The sequence below is a fragment of the Geotrypetes seraphini genome, chromosome 3, assembly GCF_902459505.1.
Source record: "Geotrypetes seraphini chromosome 3, aGeoSer1.1, whole genome shotgun sequence".
NCBI lineage: Eukaryota > Metazoa > Chordata > Amphibia > Gymnophiona > Dermophiidae > Geotrypetes > Geotrypetes seraphini.
The window spans coordinates 410,687,985-410,709,599 of NC_047086.1; the positions used below are offsets into that span (position 1 = coordinate 410,687,985).

The following is a 21,615-nucleotide window of genomic DNA, read 5'->3' on the forward strand; positions in this document are numbered from 1 at the left end:
TGGCTAAGTGGCAGACTTCAGAGGGTGATGGTTAACGGTACCCTCTCCAAAACGTCGGAAGTGACCAGCGGAGTGCCGCAGGGCTCAGTCCTGGGTCCACTCCTCTTCAACATATTCATTAGGGATTTGACTCAAGGGCTTCAAGGTAAGGTAACCTTATTCGCTGATGATGCCAAACTATGCAATATCATAAACGGCTACAATCTACAGAATACTATGGAACAGGACCTCCGTACTTTAGAAAGTTGGTCCTCTGTCTGGCAGCTGGGCTTCAACGCCAAGAAATGTAAGGTCATGCATCTCGGAAATGGAAATCCATGCAGAACTTACACCTTGAATGGAGAAACTTTGACCAAGACTACAGCAGAATGAGACTTGGGAGTGATCATCAGTGCAGACATGAAGACTGCTACTCAAGTGGAGAAGGCTTCATCTAAGGCACGGCAGATGATGGGTTGTATCAAGAGAAGTTTTGTCAACATGCCTGAGGTCATAATGCCATTATACAGAGCCATGGTGAGACCTCATCTGGAATACTGTGTGCAATTTTGGAGGCCACATTACCGTAAAGATGTGCTCAGAATTGAGTCGGTTCAGCGGATGGCCACCAGGATGGTCTTGGGGCTAAAGGGTCTCTCGTACGAAGAGAGACTGAACAAATTGCAGCTCTATACTCTCGAGGAGCGTAGGGAGAGGGGAGACATGATTGAGACATTTAAGTACATCACGGGACGGGTCGAGGTGGAAGATGATATCTATCTTCTCAAAGGACCCTCGAACACAAGAGGACATCCGCTCAAACTCAGGGGAGGGAAGTTTCGTGGAGACGTCAGGAAGTACTTCTTCACGGAACGAGTGATAGAGCATTGGAACAAGCTTCCAGTACAGGTGATCGAGGCCCGCAGTATCCCAGACTTCAAGAATAAATGGGATACCTATGTGGGATCACTGCGAGAGTCATACCAATGAATAGGGTCGCTAGGATATAGACTTAATATAGCAGGTCAGTAGAGTTAAGGGGGCCAGTAGACTTAAAAGGGGGTCAATGGTATGGGCAGACTTGATGGGCTGTAGCCCTTATCTGCCGTCATCTTTCTATGTTTCTATGTTTCTACCTGGTTTTAAGTTCCCAGACCAGTTGCTCTAAGAAGCAATCATGTATGACATCTAGAAATTTTTATCTCCCTAGCACTCCACAATGTAACATTTATCCAGTCAATGTTGGGTAATTGAAATCACTTAGCTTTACTAATTTATCAAAATATAATCTGAAAAATAAGGCAAAAACCCTGACACCGCTATCACTCATACAGCCTTATTGGAGACCCAAAAAATGGGAGAAAAAAGGCCTCAGTTAAGCTGCTGATCTCTGCTGATTGCTTGGACTGACAGAGTATTGGCAGTTGAAAACACTACCAAGGTTACAGCCTGTGGGAAAGCATTGATGGACAGACCAGATTCAAAAGCAGATTGTGTTTGGTTTCAATTTTTAATGCTGGCTTTATGGAAGCTAAGTCTAAATTCTAGTGCTAGGAATAGCAGTGTTAGAGACCTTAAAGAAAAAGTGGTTTGAAAAAAATATTTTTAACTGGGAGTTTTTTTTGGATGGCCATATGAGGCCTTTTTTCCTCCCATTTTTAACTCAACTGAGAAAATTTTTTTCCCTCCTCTATTTTTGTTTGTAATTGAAATCACCCATTATTATACTACTGCCCATTTCTCCAGCATTTCTAATCTCTGAAAACATTTCATCATCTGTGCTCATTTTGTCCCAGGGGATGGTAGTATAACCCTACCTTTATATTCCTTCCCTTCACACATGGGATTTCTATCCATAAGGACTCCACACTGCTATCATGCAGAATGTTTATTTGATTTGATTAAATTCCCTATTTAATATACATCGCAATTCCCCTTCTCCCTCCAATTTGGTGGAAATGCATACAGGAATTTGTGGGTCCAGTCCAGAAGGAAAGCATCCGCTTCTAGCTGATGTGGAGAAAAATGTCTGTAACAGAATTATATGGCGCAGGACCTGCTTACATTGGAAAGTTGGCCCTCAACCTGGCAGCTAGGCTTCAATGCTAAGAAATGTAAGGTCATGCACCTCGGAAGCGGAAATCCATGTACTTCTTGAACGGAGAAACTTTAACTGGGAATTCAGCAGAATGAGATTTAGGAGTAATCATCAGTGCAGACATGAAAACTGCCAATCAAGTGGAGAAGGCTTCATCTAAGGCAAGGCAGATATTGGGTTGTATCAATAGAAGTTTCGTCAGCCGAAAGCCTGAAGTCATAATGCCATTGTACCGGGCCATGGTGAGACCTCATCTGGAGTACTGTGTGCAATTCTGGAGGCCACATTCAGTAAAGATGTGCGCAGAATTGAATCGTTTCAGCGGACGGCCACCAGGATGATCTCGGGGCTCAAGGGTCTCTCATATGAAGAGAGACTGAACAAATTGCAGCTCTACACTCTCGAGGAACGTAGGGAGAGGGGAGACATGATCGAAACATTTAAGTACCTCACGGGACGTGTCGAAGTGGAAGATGATATTTTCTTTCTCAAGGGACCCTCGGCCACAAGAGTGCACCCGCTCAAACTCAGGGGCGGAAAATTTCATGGCGACACCAGAAAGTATTTCTTTACAGAGAGAGTGGTTGATCATTGGAACAAGCTTCCAGTGCAGGTGATCAAGGCAGACAGCGTGCCAGACTTTAAGAATAAATGGGATACCCATATGGGATCCCTACGGTCAAGATAAGAAAACTGGGTCATTAGGGCATAGACAGGGGGTGGGTAAGCAGAGTGGGCAGACTTGATGGGCTGTAGCCCTTTTCTGCCGTCATCTTCTATGTTTCTATGTATGTTTCAGAAGTGAGGTAAATTGTGATTGCTGAGAGACACAAACAGATCTATTTGGGGAGTTCCAGAGAGTGAAAAGATGTTGCGCAGCACTTTGGAACTGAGACACCATTCATGCGGTTGGAGAAATCTGATGAGTGTGTCTTCTCTGGTATATATAACGCTTTGAGAAAGATATTTTGTGAGATTGCTCACTTCCAAATGTAGGAAACCTCCTGACAGAGAGGAAGATATCCAGATCCTCCCTGTTTGTTGATGTAGTACATCGCCACTTGGTTGTCCATCTTGACCAGAATGACTTGGTTGAGAAGATGATCCTGGAATGTCCTGAGAGCATAGTGACTTGCCCTCAGCTCCAGGAGACTCATATGTAGTGTTTACTCTCAAGCTGACCGGGTTCGAGTGTGTAGGCCATTGAGATGAGCCACCCACTCATACATGGAAACATCCATGGTTAGTATGCTCTGATGAGGTGAAACATAGAATAGGAGACCTCTGGATAGGTTGGTTGGACATAGCCACCACTGGAGAGAGTGACGTTGAAGGGAGAAGACTGATTCTGCGATAAGGAGTCCCGAGCCTGAGACCATTACAATGACAGATTCCACTGGGCCAGTCTGAGATGGAGACGGGCAAAGGGAGTTACAAGGACTATGGATGCCATGTGTCCAAGGACAAATCCTAAGTACAAAACCTTAAAATAGATATCTCAAGACCTCGGCAGCGCAGCTTGTAGGAATATTAAACTTTTGTGATATGAACGTAAGAATTGCAGTGGTCCATTGTGCCTAGCAGTCCGCTCCCGCGGCGGCCCCTAAGTCAAAGACCAGTGCCCTAACCGAGACCAGCCCTACCTGTGTACGTTCCAGTTCAGCAGGAACTTGTCTAACTAGAGAGTGCCCTCTCGTTCTCCCTACTTTGGAGAGGGTGAACAACCTGTGATCTACTAAGTCTATTCCCTTCAGTATCTTGAATGTTTCGATCATGTCCCCTCTCAGTCTCCTCTTTTCAAGGGAGAAGAGGCCCAGTTTCTCTAATATCTCGCTGTACGGCAACTCCTCCAGCCCCTTAACAATTTTAGTTGCTCTTCTCTGGACCCTTTCGAGTAGTACCATGTTCTTCTTCATGTATGGCGACTACACTGTAAATAAACATTTTTAAAAAAACTTTAAATATAGAGTAGAAAAATACTCATCTTGGTCTACGTGGATGGGGGCAGTATTCTGACATAAAAAGGCTGATTCAAGGAAATCCCCCTTATGCCAGGAAAAATGGCCGCAGCAGTTTTTGTATATATACTTAAACTAAAAAAGTGCTGAGTAGATTATGTTAAAGATTACATCAGCACATACATATTTTCCTGGCTTAAACCTGTAGACGCGGGAAACATGAGTCTGCTCACGTTCCCATTTGGCACACCATCATGTTTGACGTTTTCACAAGTTCCCGTGGCGTTCTCTGGCTCTCTTCACAGTCTCACACTGTGTCGTCATAGTAGCACTGGACTCTTCTGCAATTGCTTTTTTTGTAAGTATTGGGTTTTTCTTCTTTTTAATCCCTTGTTGTATATACTCTTTTGATCACGTTCTAATTTTGGAGTTTTGTTTTCTGGTACTCATTCTTTTCTGGTGCTAGTGTTTTTCCGTATTCCCATTTGTTTCTTCTGCTTCATGTAATGGTTTTTATTAGGATTATATTTTTACGCTTTTCAAACATATGTTGCTAATTCACAAAGTATTTTATTTCATCCTTTTTTGTTTTAATCCCTTTGTAGTTTTTCCGTTTTAAGTTTGGCTCAGCTATTTTACATCAATCATGGGCTAGTTGTACCTTGCGTCATTGTTTTTTAAACATATTGTCTACAGTTTCCGTTTGGAGTTGTACAATTATTATTTGGTTTATCTTATTCTTTTTTATTAAAAGTTTGCTTTTATTATCTTTCAAGATTTGCTGCACATTGTTGATGTCCAGGTTCTTAACGTGTGTCTTTCCCACACACTTTAGTATGTACAATTTCCATTTTTGTCCCCTACCTACCTCTTTTTCCCTCTCACCATATTGAGCGTGGCCATTTTGTCCCCTACTTCTTTTTTTTCCATCTCACCATATTGAGCATTGCCTACATTCATCACCTGTACCCTATTCATAGTTGTATCTGATGAGAAGGAAAAACTTCCTCAATTGAAAATGGTAAATGGTAAAACCAGAGGACATAATTTGAGGTTGAGGGGTGGTAGATTCAGGGGCAATGTTAGGAAATTCTACTTTACGGAGAGGGTGGTGGATGCCTGGAATGCGCTCCCGGGAGAGGTGGTGGAGAGTAAAACTGTGACTGAGTTCAAAGAAGCGTGGGATGAACACAGAAGATTTAGAATCAGAAAATAATATTAAAGATTGAACTAGGCCAGTTACTGGGCAGACTTGTACGGTCTGTGTCTGTGTATGGCCGTTTGGAGGAGGATGGGCAGGGGAGGGCTTCAATGGCTGGGAGGGTGTAGATGGGCTGGAGTAAGTCTTAACAGAGATTTCGGCAGTTGGAACCCAAGCACAGTGCCGGGTAAAGCTTTGGATTCTCGCCCAGAAATAGCTAAGAAGAAAAAAAAAAAAAAAAAAAAAAATTTTTAAATTGAATCAGGTTGGGCAGACTGGATGGACCATTCGGGTCTTTATCTGCCGTCATCTACTATGTTACTATGTTACTATGTAGACATTTTTTCAATACATATCATGGTTGGCCGACGACTTTGTCCAAGTTTTTAATTTTGGCTGTGTATTTGAGTTTGACACCCCTGCTCTATCGGTACCGTGAGAAGATTGGTGCCTGAATGAGCCATGCTCAGGCTGGGCTTGCACAGAGGGAAACAATGCAGCAATTGGTGCCAGTTGTATTAGTAGCATAACAGCTAGTTCCCTTTGAATAAGATCCCCGATTTGCTCTTGCAGAGATTGGTACCAAGGGTGCAGCAGGCTATCGAGGTGTGGGAGACCTGGAAGACAAGGTACACCTATAGGTGACAAAGACTGCAGTGATGGGGATTTACTGTGCTGTCGACTCTCGGCATGTATCGAGGGACTCGATGCCGAATATGCCAGTGACAGTGGATGGGACGAGTACGGCTTCTTAGCTAGCTTACCTGAAGCAGGTACCAAGTCAGACATCGAGTGAGGTGACAATGTCGATGCCACCGGTACTGATGGTGATGCAGCATCCCCGGACAACTAGAGCAATGAATAAAAGTCTACTTGGTGCTCAGGCCCCAGACACTGAATGGCCATACTCTGAAAAGCACAGCAATAAACTGAAACCAAAAATTTATGAAAGTAAAATACGCAATGGGAAGGCAATGACAGGACGAAGTCTAAAACACGACTTCTTTGCTCCGCGGAGAACTGAGGAGCCGTGAGCCGTTGTCAGGCGGGATGCACAGGTGTGGTGCAGGCAGTCACAAAGTTTCTCAGAAACTTAAAGTGACAGTACACTTTTTACTGTCCATACCGGGTTCTGTGGATGATGTCACCCACAGAATATGCTGCCTGCTTGTCCTAGGATAAATCATGTCTCCAACAGTGGCCAACCCACGTTCCAAGTACCTAGCTTGATCCCAAATAGTAAAGCAGATTTTATGTTGCTTATCTTAGGACTAAAGCAGTAGATTCCTCCAAGCCATTTCAATAATGGCCTATGGACTTTTTAGGAAATTATCCAAATATGAATGCAGTGGAGCCAGCCTCCTCCTCTTTTAGCAGAACTTCACTCATCTCTATACTCCTGAACATCTGTCTTCTCCTTGTGTAGACCAGGGGTGCCCACACTTTTTGGGCTTGTGAGCTACTTTTAAAATGACCAAGTCAAAATGATCTACAAACAATACAATTTTTTTTAAAAAAAACACAAAATACTGTATGCAGAGAAAATGTTAGTTGTCATTTATATTCCGGGTTTTTTTCAAAGAGGTCAAGGAAGATGACTATGCAATGTCACCTCAGTAACAACTATACAAAAATAGACAAATATACCCCTGTCCCTTTTTACTAAACCGCGATAGCAGTTTTTAGCACAGGGAGCAGCGCTTAATGCCCCGCACTGCTCTCGACGTTCATAGGCTCCCTATGCTAAAAACTGCTATTGTGGTTTAGTAAAAGGGGGCCATAGTGCAAAATATAGACAGCAGATATAAATTCAGACACATTTTGATCACTAAATTGAAAATAAAATCATTTTTCCTGCCTTTGTTGTCTGGTGATTTCATGAGTCTCTGGTTGCACTTTCTTCTTCTGACTGACTCCAATTTTCTTCCCTTCTTTCAGCTTACTGTATGCTTGCTTCCTCTCCACCAGACCTCATTCCCTCCCACAACATTTTCTTCTTCTCTCCCTACCCCCTGCCCTTTCTATCTCCCTGCCCCCTTCTTTCTTTATGTCTGTCTCCCGGTCCCCCCTTTCTTTCTCTCTCCATGCCCCTTTTCTTTCTTTCTCACTGTCCCCACCTTCTTTCTTTCTGTCTCCCTGCCTGCCCCCTTTCTTTCTTTTTCCCTGCCCCCCCCCCAAGCCACTGCTGCCACCATCGGGGAACAGGCTACCAAGCCACCGCCACACCAAGCTCTCCCTGCTTCCCGATGCAGAAGCGTCAGGCCGACCAGCATTCCTCTCTCCCTGTCAATTCTGACATCGGAGAGGAAGTTTCGGGCAAGCCAGGCTGCAATTGGCTGGTCCGGAACTTCCTCTCTAACGTCAGAACTGATGTCGGGGAAAGGAAGGCTGATTGGCCCGGAGCTTCTGCATCCTGTTTACAGCGTCAGGATGCAGGTAGAATGAGAAGGCAACACGAGTCTATCACAGAGCTCGGGATGGGCTCCGCGATCGAGTTGCGTTGCCTTCATGATCGACCTTTCGGGCACCCCTGGTGTAGACCATTTCTGCCTATCAAAAGAGATCACTGTGCCACCTGAACAGGGCAGGATTAATTCGTCGAGGACCCCTAGGCACTATTCAGTCGATTAAGAATAATACAAAATACAGTAATTTGTTTGATTTTTAATTTGAAAAAACACGATCATATTAGTTTATATTATCAAAAGCTCCACTGGTTGCTGTTTGAGGCCAGTGTTATTCAAATTTGGTTGCATTTGTTTTAAAGTTTTATTTGGTCTAGCACAATCTTATCTTTCTTCCCATTTTAGATTTCTTACTATTAAGAAAAACATGCCGTTATAAAAAATTTTTGGATAGGACTTTGGCATTCCAAGCAGGAGTAATGAATTCATTTCCCCATCTCTTATCTATTATCAATTTCGGAAAGATCTTAAAACTTATCTATTTAAACAATACAAAACACAATATTGATTTTATTCTTAAATTTGGTATCATAGTCAATTTCTACTATCTTATGATCATTCGTTTAAACAATTCTACAGACTATTTTTATTTATTTTAGAATAATAAACTTGTATTGTGTAATTACTATCTTTTATAGGGCTGTATTTTGCTATTTAGTATTTTATTCTGAACTGTGTTATTTTCATTTATAATAATTATTTGGCTTTGTATTTCTAATTGCCTAGTGTAATTATTACTGTGTAAACCGCCATGAACTGATGGTTTGAAGGTATATAAAAATAAATTATTATTATTCAGTTCTCAATTTCTCTCTTTCATTGTGTCTACCTACAGCTTTCTATATCTAATTCTATCCTCTTTCCCCCAATCCAGCATGTGCCCCTTTTTCTTTCTTCTCCCCACTTCCTTCCAGTGTCTTCTCCTCTCACCCCCCTTCCATTCAATGTCTATCCCCCCTCTCCTCCACACTTCCATTCAGCGTCTGTCCCTCTCATCCCCACACACTTCCATTCAGCATCTGTCCCCCTTTCTCTACCTCTTCCATCTACTGTCCACTCTCTTTCTCTATGCCCTTTCCATCATGTCCGCCCTCTCACTTTCTTCCATATGGCATCTTCCCTCTTTCTATGTCCCTTTAATAAACTGTCTGTCCTGTGCCCCTTCTCTCTTTTGTACATGATTCATTTCAGCTTCACCCCCTCTCCATTTTTCTGTCTCCACCCCTTCCCCTATGCTCTGGCATCTCTCTCTCCTCCTTTCCTTCCCTTCCCTTCCACTCAACCCCATGGCCTGGCATCTCTCTCCTCTCCTTCTCTATCCCTCCCCTTCCATGCTCTGGCATGTCCTCTCCTTCCTTGTCCCTGGTCTGGCGTCTGTCTCCTTCCCTTCCCTCCATGGTCTGGTATCTCCTTTTCTTCCCCTCCCTCTCATGGTCTTGATATCTCTCTTCCTTCTCCCTCCTTCCCTCTCTCCCCCCAAAGCAACGCAGCCTTTATAACTTGCTGCTCTTTCTGGCTTCAGGCCTTCCTCATTGCCGGAAACAGGAAGTAGGTGGGACTTGGCAGAGAGGAAGGTTCAATGCCAGCAAGCGCAGCCAATTGTGACTGTTGCCACTGCTGGAAGCTGTCGCTACGGGAGCAAATGGGCTGCTCCAAACATGTCTGCCTGCCAGCCCCAGAGCTCGAGGAACCGCTTATGGTAAGGAGCTCCCTTTGGGCCTATCTCTCTTTCACTCACAAATTCTTTTCTTCTTCCTGGCCCCTTGACTGCCTGCTGAGGTGAGATCAACTTTTCCTCCCTTCCACTCCCTCACTGCCCTCTTGCCCGCAAGTGAACTGAACCCAGGCCATGGGGCTCTAACAGTGTGCACGCCAGCTTCCCTTATCCTCCGAAACAAGAAGTTATGTCATGAGGGGGAGGGAGGAGAAGGTAAGCCAGCGTGTGCAGTATTGGAGCCCCGCAGCCTGGGTTTAGTTCCCTTATGGGTGGTGGGCAGCAAGGGAAGCTGACCTCACCAGGCAGTCAGGGGCCCCCTGCAAATGTAAGGCCCAGGGCAGCTTCTCTTTTTGCTCCCCCCTAACGCTGGCCCTGGGCCCCCCCCTGATGTTTTAGGGTCTGAGGCACATGCCTACTGGGGTTTTTTTTTGTTTGTTTATTCAAATTTGATATACTGCTGAATCTTAGAGTTCTCAGCAGTTTACATATCTTTTTACAGGTACCTTTAATCCGGCCCTACACTTGAACACACCTGGTGAAGCTGGACAGCTGAAACTGGGATCTGTACTGTGCCAGACGGTGCTGCGAGGAACACTTGTGAAACGCCACCTACCAGATAACAGAAGAAAATGATAAAATCCTGTATAAAGCTTACATACAACAAGAACCAAGTATACAAAATGATACATAGGGGGTAACCAAGGAGTTCAGCAATCTTGAAAAATTACTTGCAAATGCACTACCTGTTTCGATTTTGGCTCATTTTTTCCATCTATGACAGAGAATGTAGCCCAAAGATCATATTGGTTAGGGTGCAGCAGAATGAGCACCACACAATTCTAAGAGTAGTAGGAAAGAGAAGGCCAAATAGACAAACGAGTAGTGGTCTAGTTAGACAGGTCTATTCCTAATGAGATGGGAGAAGGGGACCTAAAATATGATTTCCATGAAAGTGGCCTTCTCCTCTACCTGAATGCCAAACAAGTGCAAACTGTTAGCTGATAGAGCGGTCTGCTTCAAATCGTCTCATTCTTTAGCACTCTCCAGACCAGTAGAGGTTAACTTTACGATTGGGTATATATCTAATCATGACCAGCAGGTGGAGACTGAAAACAAAACTTTGGGACAGTATATCCTAGCCCCTCCTCTCTATTTCCCTCAGTCTTCTTTCAGTCTCCAGCAGGTGTTGAGTGATCTGTACCCATCTCCCTTGGTAGGGCTGTTGGAATTTGTTTAGAGGTTTATTGTCCCTGTTTTTAGCCGGACGGAGCTTGGACGGACTCTGTTTGGGGGTTCGTCCGACCTCGGGGGTGTCAAACCCGGCGGGTCACGAGCGGGGTCCCTCCCCCCACTTCCTCCACCTCCCCATATTTTTTTAGAGGAGCCTCAGCAGTAAGCCTTGCCCCCTAAATCAAGCAAGGCATATTGCTTCGAGAGCCTGTGGAGTCTGTTCTGCAAAAAAAAAAAAAAAAAAAAAATCCTGAGGTAGTGCTGGTCTGGAGGGTTGTATCCCTTTAAGAAAACTGTATTTTACTGTATTTTTTCAACTAACCGGCACTTTTTTACAGCTAGGTCGCGTATGGAGCAATGAGCACTTCTAAAGGGAAAAAGTGCTCATTGTGCTCCAGACGCGAGGCACTCGCGGCCGGCCTGTGCAAGCGGTGTTCAGGCCGGTGCGGTGGAGGAGCTCCGTCGGCAGCGGCTGCAGGCGCCCAGAGCTCCCCGCCGATGGTGCCTCGCGAGTCGGCAGGGAACGGTGGAGAAGCCCGGTCTTCTCCGTCCGCCCACGGAGGGATTCCCCGAGCCGCCGACGGTCGGGTTTTAGAGGATTCCCTCTCAGCTGATATTTTGACAGCTGATGCCGGCTTGCCTGTTTTAGCGGCTGAGACTATTCAGGTCTCTCAGCCGCTGCAGGCTATGGAGGGAGCTGTTTTGGCGGGAAAGACGCCATCTTCTCTGTCTGGCCCCTCCATTTTGTCTTCCACCTCAGGTGACCTTCCCCCTGTTTTGGCTAAGCAGGGGCAGGTTTCTGCTGGGTCCCCTGCTGTGGCAGGGAGTCCCTTGGGACCCTCGGGGGGTTTTTCCCCTGATTTTTTCCTTTCATTATGCAAAGCCTATTTTCAGGCGGCTGGGGGTCCCGGTTGCGCCCAGGGGGTCTCGGGGGGTGGGGTTTCCTCCGCGCTCCCTGCGGCTTTGCCTCTCTCGTCTGACGTGACGTCCCCTCCGCCGCCTCTCTTGTCCAAGCGTCCGCGGGTGTCGTGGGACGAGGATTTGTGGTCGGAGGAACGTGTCGGTCTGGAGGAGGACCTGGACCCTTCTGAGGATTTCCAGGACCCTCTGGAGGGGACGGAAGCTGGCGGCGGGTTGTCGGGTTTCCCGTTCTCCAGTGACGAGGCGTCCGTGGTGCGCCTTTTTCAGAGAGATGAGCTGCCTGACCTTATTCAACAGGTTTCTTCGGCTTTGCGTTTTGAGGACGCGCCGCCGGAGACTCCGCGTGTGGGGGACCCTCTGTTACGAGGGATCCGTTCCGTTTCCCGCTCTTTTCCTATGCATCAGGATATTCGGGATATTATTCTTGAGCAGTGGAAAACGCCGGAGACGCCGTTTCGGCTGGCGCGTAGCATGGCTCGCCTGTATCCCATTCCTGAAGGGGATCGGGCTACGTTAGCTTCGCCAGTCGTGGATGCGGTGGTCTCGGCTATTTCCAAGCGGCATACCGTGCCTGTTGAGGGCGGTTCTGCCTTGCGGGACTCTGAGGAGCGCAAATTGGAGACCATCCTTAAGCAAAATTTTCAAGTCTCTGCCTTTGGGGTCCAGGCGGCTATTTGTGGGGGACTGGTCGCTCGCGCCGTGTTTCGGTGGGCGGAGCGGGTCTTGGATCGAGAGTCTGACGACTGGTCTCTGGTGGATCAGGAGGTAGCGAAGATTGAGATGGCTGCCTCATTCCTCTCGGATGCTCTGTATGACTTGGTGCGGATCTCGGCTAAGTCCATGGCTTTTGGCGTGGCCGCAAGGCGTGTGTTGTGGCTGCGCGCTTGGGCGGCGGATGCTGCGTCCAAAGCTAAGCTTACTAAATTTCCCTTTCGGGGGTCGTTTTTATTTGGAGAGGACTTGGATAAGTTGATTCAGACTCTGTCGGACTCGAAAGTTCCCCGTTTGCCGGAGGACCGTGCCCGCCCGGCGTCTCGGGGTGGTGCGGCCCGGGGGCGTTTGCGGGAATTTCGCAAGTATCGCCCTGGGCGTGGGGCTGCTTCTTTCCAGTCTCCGGGGTTTTCCCGGGGTCGGTTCTTCCAGCGCATGCAGCCCTTTCGGGGGGCCCGTCGGGGGGCAGGGAATCCCTCCGCCGGTTCCCCCGCTTCCCGTCCTGCACAATGACGCCTTGCCGGCGCCCCCCTTGGTTCCGGTGGGGGCCCGGCTGCGCGACTTTTTTCCCAAATGGGCCGAGATCACGTCCGATCAGTGGGTCCTGGAGGTGGTGCGGGACGGTTATGCCCTGGAGTTCGCCCGCTCTCTGCCGGATTTTTTCCTCGCTTCTCCGTGTCAGACTCCTGGGAAGACGCTGGCGTTTCGCCAGACCCTTCAGCGCTTGCTAGATCTCAGGGCAGTAGTTCCAGTGCCCCCCCCGGAGTGGGGCACGGGCAGGTACTCCATTTACTTTGTGGTGCCCAAGAAGGAGGGGACTTTTCGGCCCATCCTCGATTTGAAAGGGGTCAACAGGGCTCTCAAGGTTCCCTCTTTCCGTATGGAAACGCTGCGGTCGGTCATTCTGGCGGTTCAGCCGGGGGAGTTTCTCACTTCTCTCGATCTGACGGAGGCCTACTTGCATGTTCCTATTCGGACCTCTCATCAGCGTTTCCTGCGCTTTGCGATCTTGGGTCGGCACTATCAGTTCTGTGCGCTTCCCTTTGGACTGGCCACGGCTCCCCGGACGTTCACCAAGGTGATGGTGGTCGTCGCGGCAGCCTTGCGGTCGGAGGGCATCCTGGTACACCCCTACCTGGACGACTGGTTAATTCGGGCCAAGTCGTTGCAGGAAAGCTCCCGGGTTACGGCTCGGGTGGTGGAGTTTCTCCGGTCGCTGGGCTGGGTGGTCAACCTTTCCAAGAGTCGGTTGGTTCCGGCTCAGCGTCTGGAGTACCTCGGGGTGCTGTTCGACACCTCCTTGGGGAAGGTCTTCCTCCCAGAGGCCCGGGTGAGCAAATTGCAGTCTCAGATTCGCCTGCTTTTGGCGTCCCGGTGTCCTCGGGCGCGAGATTTCCTCCAGGTCCTGGGGTCGATGGCGGCGTCCCTGGACGTGGTGAGGTGGGCGCGGGCCCACATGCGTCCTCTCCAGTATGCTCTGCTCCGGAGGTGGTCTCCCCAGAGGCACGGGATGGATGTTCCGGTTCCCCTGCGAGGCTTGGCGCGCTGCAGTCTGCGTTGGTGGCTCCGGACCCCTCACCTAGTTCAGGGGGTGGGTCTGGATCTTCCGCAGTGGACGGTGCTCCTTACGGATGCGAGTCTCCTGGGTTGGGGGGCCCAGTGTCTGGGTCACTCAGCTCAGGGAACCTGGTCCACGGAGGAGGCCTCCTGGTCGATCAACGTGTTGGAGACCAGGGCGGTCCGGCTAGCGCTGTTGGCTTTCCACTCCCTTTTGTTGGGCAAGTCGGTCAGAGTCCTGTCGGACAATGCCACGGCGGTGGCTTATGTCAATCGTCAGGGGGGCACCAAGAGCACTCTGGTGGCGCAGGAGGCGGCTCGGCTCATGGTTTGGGCGGAGTCGCATCTTCTGGACCTCTCGGCCTCTCACATTGCCGGGGTAGAAAACGTTCAGGCGGACTTCCTCAGTCGTCACTTCTTGGATCCGGGAGAGTGGTGTCTCGGCGCCGAGGCGTTTCAGTTGCTAGTGCGTGCTTGGGGGCAGCCCCTGATGGATCTGATGGCTACAAGTGGCAACGCCAAAGTACCCCGCTTCTTCAGTCGTCGCAGGGACGGTCTGGCCGAGGGTCTGGATGCTCTGGTCCAACCGTGGCCAACGGAGGGGCTGTTGTATGTGTTCCCTCCTTGGCCATTAGTAGGCAGAGTACTGCTTCGCATTGTTCGCCATCCGGGGCTGGTGGTCTTGGTGGCTCCGGATTGGCCTCGTCGTCCGTGGTATGCGGATCTGGTGAGGCATCTGGTGGCGGATCCTCTTCCTCTGCCTCTCGAGTGCGATCTTCTGACGCAGGGTCCCATTCCCATGTTCGACCCGTCTCCCTTTTGTCTTACGGCTTGGCTCTTGAAAGGGGCCGCCTGAGTAAGAAGGGATATTCCGACAAGGTGATCTCTACACTTTTGGGGTCCCGGAGGCTTTCTACCTCTCGGGCTTATGTACGGGTTTGGCGTCTTTTTGAGGAATGGTGCCGAGCGCGGGGAGTGGTCTCCTTTCGCGCTTCTCTGCCTAACATTCTAGAGTTTTTGCAGGATGGCCTGGATAGGGGCCTGGCCTGGTCTTCTCTTCGGGTTCATCTGGCGGCCCTGTCGGCTTTTCGGGGGCTGGTGACAGGTCAGCGTTTGTCAGCCATTCCTGATGTGATTCGCTTTCTTAGGGCGGCCAAGTTGATCAGGCCTCCCATAAGGCCCTCGATTCCCTCTTGGGATCTCAATCTGGTTCTCTCTGTTCTAGTGCGCCCTCCTTTCGAGCCGTTGGATGGCTGTTCGTTGAAGGACCTTACGCTGAAGTCGGTCTTTTTGGTGGCCATTACTTCCGCTAGACGGGTGTCTGAGCTACAGGCTTTCTCTTGTAGGGCTCCCTTCCTGGAGTTTTCGAAGGAGCGGGTTGTTTTGCGGCCTGTTCCTTCCTTTCTGCCGAAGGTAGTTTCTCCTTTTCATGTCAATCAATCGGTGGTCCTCCCGGTCTTGGGTAGTCGGGAGGGTTCTTCTGAGCAACGACAGCTGCGCAAGTTGGATGTCGGTCGGGTCCTCCATGCTTATGTGCAGCGGACCCGGGATTTTCGGAGCTCCGATCATCTCTTTGTGCTTCTGGCGGGTCCTCGTCGGGGGGCTGGCGCTTCTAAGGCTACTATTGCGCGTTGGATTAAGGAGATGATTGCTTCCGCTTATCTTCTGAGTCAGAAGCCGGTTCCGGAGTTTCTCAAGGCTCATTCCACTAGGGGTCAGGCGGCTTCTTGGGCTGAGTCGTCGCTCGTGCCTCCGGTGGATATTTGTAAGGCTGCGGTTTGGTCCTCCTTGCATTCATTTGTTCGGCATTATCGGGTAGATGTTCAGGCGCGTCGGGACGCGGTGTTCGGTGAGCGTGTTCTGGTATCGGCCCTTCGGGGGTCCCGCCCGTGAGAGGGACTGCTTTGGTACGTCCCAATCGTAAAGTTAACCTCTACTGGTCTGGAGAGTGCTAAAGAAGGAGAAATTAGGTTCTTACCTGCTAATTTACTTTCTTTTAGCTTCTCCAGACCAGTAGAGGTCCCCACCCTGTCTGTTGTTGTTGTTGTTGGGGCTGTTGCGCGGGCAGTTTTTGGTTTTTGCTGCGGGTTCTAGTATTTTTCTAGGGCCGGGGAGAATTGAAGAACAGCGGCTGTGGCTCGGCTGGCTTAGCTGGCGAGCTGTGGGGACCTTCTTCCTTCGGGAATTTCTCCTCTGCATTTTCCAACAGCATTTTTGGGTATGTTATTTGTTACTCCTTTCGGAGTATTGTTTTTTCTCTCTGTTGTTTTCCAGTTCTTGGTTCTGCTTGGCTATTCGGCAGACTGAGGGAAATAGAGAGGAGGGGCTAGGATATACTGTCCCAAAGTTTTGTTTTCAGTCTCCACCTGCTGGTCATGATTAGATATATACCCAATCGTAAAGTTAACCTCTACTGGTCTGGAGAAGCTAAAAGAAAGTAAATTAGCAGGTAAGAACCTAATTTCTCCTTACTGTTCTTGGACTGCAAATAGATCCAGCCAATCTTAAATACACTGCATGAGCTAGAAGCTTCTAGGCAAGAAGAAAGTAAAGTGTGCAACTAGTAATCATGTGGCCTGCTTTCTTCATAGCTTCAAGGTGGGAAACAGTGTAAAGATGAGACAAGCTTGCAAGAACCATTCTAAGCTGCATGGCTGCATACCTTTTGGTAGGACGCTATGTAGCCACATAGCCCCATAGTGCAGTCCAGGACCTCCCACACTATTCTTCCACCACTGCTGTTGCTTTCCTGAACCAGCAGCAGCAAACTGAAATCCAGCCATCGTGGGACCTTCCTATGGCTGCCTGTCTAACCCTCTGCTGTTACTTGCTTGTTCCAGAGCAGTTATCCGCAGATAGGTGCAGGAGGGTCCAACAATGGCTGGATATCAGTTTACTGCTGCTGCTGTTGGTTGAGGAAAGCAGATGCTGGATGGAAGTAGAGAGAGGGAAAGATGCTAAATGGAAGTGGGGAGGAAAGGGCTTAGACATTGGAAAAAAGGGGGTAGAGAAAGAAGGCACATGTTGGATGGAAGGAACCTCAGAATTTTTATTACAGTATACTGCTGAACATTACTGTTCACGTGGCCAACAAGATGCTGGACTGGGGAGCTAATGTTAAAGTACCTGCATATATTTCCAAAATATTACTATTCTATTTGATATGTTGTATTTTCTGTGCATTAGTTTGATTTTTGGTACATAATTCCCTGAAGTGTATCCAGTGTGTATAATACCATCAGAGAAGCAGCTGGTAGTTCTTTCCTGCTGTATTCAAAAGTGCTCCTATTGTCCTCCCCCCCCCTTTTTTTTTTAAACAGTGGTGCTTATACAGGGGAGGGGGAGCATTGTTTCTTTTTTAAGCTGCGATACACATCCATAATCTGAGTAAATTTCAGAGTACAGTCAAACAAGTAGGGAAAAGCATGTAGAAAGACTCACTTCAATCTCCCGGTTTATGTTTATATGTGTGTATCTGTAAGAAGTGATAATGTAATGTTATGGAAAATTTCATTAATGTAAACTCAGTCCTTTGCTCGAAATGAAAAAGATTTGCTCACGTCAGCTCATTCCTTAGAGCACATGTGTCAAACAAAAGGCCCACCTGGCCATTTTATGCAGCCTACGGTGACTGTGCGCCTGACATTACACTGTAGTGATACCATCTCCAGGAACCTCCTTGAGTCCCGACTCCCCCACCTATTACCTTCCTCGCCGCTGAAATTTACAATCTTCGGGCATCCAACAGCACAACAAAGCCAACCTCCTGTCAGTCTGCCCCAGAAGTGTTCTTTTTGCAGTGACCTGCCTACACAGGAAGAGGAAGTGCTGCAGAAAGAACATTTCTGGGGCAGGCCGATGGCAGGCTTCGTTGTGCTTTTGGCTGCCCGAAGACTTTAAATTTCAGCAGCGGGGAGGTGGTAGGTGGGAAAGTCAAGAACTGGGGACAGGTCATACCGTAGGATCCAGCTGACAGGGGCTGGGGTTGGGAATAAGGGAAGGACATGCTACACGGGCTGCAGGGAGTTGGGAAAGCAATAAGGACAGATGCTGCATGGGTTGGGAGGGGACTGGAAAGGACAGAGGCTACACGGGCTGGGGGTTAGGAAGGGAGGAGGAGAGGCTGCCGGTGGGTGATGGAAGAGAAAAAGAAAATTCTTGGACAAAGGTGTGTGCAGTGGGAGGGAAAGAGATGGGCTACATGGGGAAGAGGGAGAATTGTTGGACATGATAGTGGTGGAGAGGGAGGGAGAAATGATTCAAAGAAGGGAGAGATGCCAGATTCTGGAGAAGGGTGATGAAAGGAGGGAAGAGAGAGGCGAGAGAGAGGCAGAGGTGATGATTGAGAGACAGATAGATAGAGATCTATTTGCATGCACTGCTTTCAATGCATATTCATTGGGGAAATCCTGAAATCCCGACTGGAATATGGCTCTTGAGGACCGGAGTTCCCTACCCCTGTGCTAGACCATGGGAAAGGAGAGAGATTCCAGGCTATGGGAAGGAGAGGAGAAAGATTAACATAAGAATTGCTGCTGCTGGGTCAGACCAGTGGTCCATCGTGCCCAGTAGTCCGCTCATGCGGTGGCCCTCTCGTCAAAGACCAGTGCCCTAACTGAGACTAGCCCTACCTACATACGTTCTGGTTCAGCAGGAACATGTCTAACTTTGTCTTTAATCCCTGGAGGGTGTTTTCCCATATGACAGACTCCGGAAGAGCATTCCAGTTTTCTACCACTCTCTGGGTGAAGAACTTCCTTACATTCGTATGGAATCTATTCCCTTTCAACTTTAGAGAGTGCACTCTCCTTCTCCTACCTTGGAGAGGGTGAACAACCTGTCCTTATCTACTAAGTCTATCCCCTTCAGTACCTTGAAAGTTTCGATCATGTCCCTTCTCAATCTCCTCTGTTTGAGGGAGAAAAGGCTCACTTTCTATAATCTTTCGCTGTACGGCAGCTCCTCCAACCCCTTAACCATCTGAGTCGCTCTTCTCTGGACCCTTTCGAGTAGTACCGTGTCCTTCTTCACTTACGGCAACCAGTGCTGGATGCAGTGCTCCAGGTGAGGGTGCACCATGGCCTGGTACAGCGGCATGATAACCTTTTCCAATCTATTCGTGATCCCCTTAATCATTCCTAGCATTCTGTTCGCCCTTTTTGCCACCGCCACATATTATGTGGACGGCTTCATCGACTTGTCGATCAGAAATCCTGACTCCCTTTCCTGGGAGGTCTCTCCAAGTACTGCCCCGGACATCCTGTATTTGTGCAGGAGATTTTTGTTACCGACATGCATCACTTTACACTTATCTACGTTGAACCTCATCTGCCATGTCTATATCCATTCCTCGAGCTTGATTATGTCACGTTACAGATCTTCGCAATCCCCCTGCGTCTTCACTACTCTGAATAACTTCGTATCGTCCGCAAATTTAATCGCCTCGCTCGTTGTACCTATGTCCAGATTGTTTATAAAGATGAAGAACATAGGTCCAAGCACCAAGCCCTGCAGCATCCCACTAGTGACACTCTACTAGTCCGAGTATTGTCCATTTACCCTCACTCTCTGTTTCCTATGCTCCGGCCAGTTTTTAATCCATGTATTTCACCTTCGATTCCATGGCTCGCAATTTTCTGAAGTAGTCATTCATGCGGAACCTTGTCGAACACCTTCTGAAAGTCCAGATTTACACTGTCGACCGGGTCGCCCTTGTCTATCTGCCCGTTTACTCCCTCGAAGAAGTGCAGCAAGTTTGTCAAGCAAGATCTGCCTTTGCTGAAACCATGCTGGCTGGTCCTCAGACCGTGTCCGTCAAGGTGATCAATGATGCGGTCCTTTATCAGCGTCTCTACCATCTTTCCCGGTATCAAGGTCAGACTCACCAGTATATAGTTTACCGGGTCTCCCTTCAAACCTTTTTTGAAGATCGGCGTAACATTTGCCACCTTCCTGTCCTCCGGAATCTTTCACAATTTGATCGACAGGTTGGCTATTAGTTGAAGCAGTTCAGCTATGGTCTCTTTCAGTTCCTTGATGACCCTCGGATGAATGCCATCCGGTCCTGGGGATTTATCGCTCTTAAGCCTATCGTTCTGCCTGCATACCTCTTCTAGACTGACCGTTAACCCTAACAGTTTCCCGTTTTCACTTCCAGCATATAGTCTGATGGGTTCTGGTATGCTGTGCATAGCCTCTTCAGTAAATACAGACGCAAAAAATGTGTTCAGTCTGTCGGCGATTGCTTTGTCCTCCTTTAGTGCTCTTTTTATTCCTTGGTAATCCAATGGTCCCACTGCTTCCTTCTCGGGTCGTTTCCCTTTAATATACCGAAAGAACGGTTTGAAGTTTTTCGCCTCTTTGGTTATTTTTTCCTCAAAGTCCCTTTTGGCCCCTTTTACTGCCTTATGACACCTGTGTTGATGTTTGTGCTTATTCCAGTTTTCGTCCGTTTTTGATATTTCCATTCCTTAAACGAGGTTTTTTTTTTCTTTCCGATCACTTCCTTTACCTCTACAGTGAGCCATGCCAGTTTCTTATTCTCTTTCCTCTTTGATCCCTAGTTGATATGTGGTATATATAGATTTTGCGCTTCGGTGACTGTATCCTTAAAAATAGACCAAGCTTGCTCTAGCATCTTTACAGTATTCATTCTTTTCTTAGTCTTCTTCCTTACCATGCATCTCATCTCTTCATAATTCCCTTTTCAGAAGTTTAGCGCTGTGGCTGTCGTTCTGGACCGATGTTTTGCTCCTATTTCCAGGCTGAAGCGGATCATATTGTGATCGCTGTTTCCCAGCGTCCCTTCTACTTCTTGTGCCAGTCCTCGCAGTCCATTTAGAATTAAGTCCAGAATTGCGTTTCCTCTTGTATTTTCCTTGACAAGTTGTTCCAGGAAGCAATCGCCTACAGTTTCCATTCTATCCCCAGATAGCTGAAGTCACCCATGATAACTGCGTTGACCCCCTTGCAGTTGCGGTTAATCTCATCCGTCATTTCTCTATCAATTTCTTCGGACTGCCCTGGGGGTCGGAAGTAGATGCCTATCCTCGTTTCTGGTCCATTTGTTCCTGGAATTTTGACCCATAGAGACTAACTTATCCGTCTGTTGTGGCATGTTCTCTCCAGTAGATTCAATTCCCTCTTTGACGTATATGGCAATGCCTCCTCCTTTTTGAGTCACTCTGTCTCTGCGGTATAGTTTGTATCCCAGTAGCACCGTGTCCCAGACATTTTCATCAGTCCACCATATTTCCATGATGCCGATGATGTCAACGTTATCCTTTTATTCCACAGCTTCTAATTCACCCATCTTATTTCTAAGGCTCCTTGCGTTCGTGTACATACACTTGAGTTTGCAGCCTGTTCCTTTCTTGCGTGTCCTTCCCTCTTGTGTCCCTTTTGGTCTGTCTTACCTGTGATCTGTTGAGTCTTTCCCGCTAGCTTCCTGCACGGTATCTTCCGGGTATACCGGTTCCCAAACCATCGACTCACTCTATGTCGACTGTCGGTTTTCCCCTTCTTCCTAGTTTAAAAACTTCTCAACTTCTCTCTTGATGTTGCTTGCAAGTAACCAGACCATATGAGGGGGGAAGACAGAGTTGTCTGACCATGGGAGATGGATGATATGGAGCACAAGAATTGAGGGGAAGGGGAGACAGGGAGGAGATGGTGCACAGCAATGAGTGCGGCAGGGAAGAGATAAGAAATGCTTCTTATGACTAGATGGGAATAGGGGAGAAGAAAAAGGGAGATGATACACATAGATAGATGGGAAG

General features: G+C 48.1%; 1 protein-coding gene across 2 annotated transcripts in view; it reads right to left on the minus strand.

Moving 5' to 3' along the window:
- The window catches only part of SRF (serum response factor), a 243,291-nt gene that overhangs the window by 20,299 nt on the left and 201,377 nt on the right, over positions 1-21,615 (minus strand). For both annotated transcript variants that reach the window (XM_033937484.1, XM_033937483.1), the window contains one exon: positions 9,951-10,027. In XM_033937484.1, coding sequence (XP_033793375.1) covers positions 9,951-10,027 — 77 coding nt within the window. The remainder of the gene's footprint in view (positions 1-9,950; positions 10,028-21,615) is intronic.